This window comes from Etheostoma cragini, chromosome 14 (assembly GCF_013103735.1).
Source record: "Etheostoma cragini isolate CJK2018 chromosome 14, CSU_Ecrag_1.0, whole genome shotgun sequence".
NCBI classification, from domain to species: Eukaryota; Metazoa; Chordata; class Actinopteri; order Perciformes; family Percidae; genus Etheostoma; species Etheostoma cragini.
The window spans coordinates 24,079,971-24,081,200 of NC_048420.1; the positions used below are offsets into that span (position 1 = coordinate 24,079,971).

At 52.4% G+C, this 1,230-nt stretch overlaps 1 protein-coding gene across 1 annotated transcript in view; it reads right to left on the reverse strand.

Moving 5' to 3' along the window:
* Nucleotides 1–1,230, reverse strand: part of LOC117957215 (zinc fingers and homeoboxes protein 1-like) — a 7,099-nt gene that overhangs the window by 426 nt on the left and 5,443 nt on the right. The window contains exon 6 of the mRNA XM_034892812.1: nt 304–555. Coding sequence (XP_034748703.1) covers nt 304–555 — 252 coding nt within the window. The remainder of the gene's footprint in view (nt 1–303; nt 556–1,230) is intronic.

The following is a 1,230-nucleotide window of genomic DNA, read 5'->3' on the forward strand; positions in this document are numbered from 1 at the left end:
GAGGACAACATGATGACAACATGAGGACAGCATGAGGGCAACATGAGGACAGCACGAGGGCAACACGAGGACAGCATAAGGACAGCATGAGGACAACATGATGACAACATGAGGACAGCATGAGGACAACATGAGGACAGCACGAGGGCAACACGAGGACAGCACGAGGACAGCATGAGGACAGCATGAGGACAGCATGAGGACAACATGAGGTTTAACTTCAACCAAGTGATTTTCTGGTAAGATACTTGTACTCAGGTTTTGGTTTAAAGTACTTAATCTGAGACCAGAACGTGGTTTTACCTTCCCACTCTGGTAGAGGTAGTACCACTTGAGGTTGCTGTTCTTGCAGGCGTAGCGCGTGTCTCCAAACCAGTTGACGATGTACGTCCTCGGCAGGCCGCTGTCCTCCGACATCTGGTCGTACTCCTCGGCAGTCGGCCACTGCGTGCGGACGAAGGCCTTCTTCAGGATGTGGAGCTGCTCGGGCGTCTTCTTCACGGCCTTCCTGCCGGAGGGCGGCGTGCTCTGACGCTCCAGAGCCGCGGACGCCTTCTGGGGGGGGGGGGGGTAAACTACACGTTAAAATCATATCGTAGTATAACAAGTCTTTGGTCAACCGACACATCACATCTACCGCCGGTTACTGCGTTGCCAACTCTGAGCCTCCTGCCGGCTGCTGCGTGGCATTCTTTATTCGTCGGTCTTTTCATGACGCGTGCAGCAGAGAACGTCATTGGTTCAAATACACAGGAGGCGGGTCTTGTTGGCTATTTAAAGCCACGTGACCACCAAAATGTACCGCGGTTTGCTGAAAATCACGTCAATCAACCGGACACACAGGTGCGTTTGTTTTTGAATTTTTGAGAGACGAGTGAAAAAATGTCTCCGACGGAGGAGGAGTTAGACAGCGAGGGCAGAGACGTTGAGGTGGAAGATAGTGAGGAGTTTGGGAGGGAGGACGTGGTAGATGATGATGATGATGATGATGATGATGATGATGATGATGAAGTGCTGGATGATCCTCCGCGCCACGCAGCAGCCGGCAGGAGGCTCAGAGTTGGCAACGCAGTAACCGGCGGTAGATGTGATGTGTCGGCGTGAAGCATCCGGCACAAACGGGTTAATACAAAAGCGCAACGAGGGAACTGTTGTTGTGATGTTGTCTTTATATTATATTTGGTCTATTGATCCCTTTGATGTGTGTGTGTGTGGGGGGGGGGGGGGGGG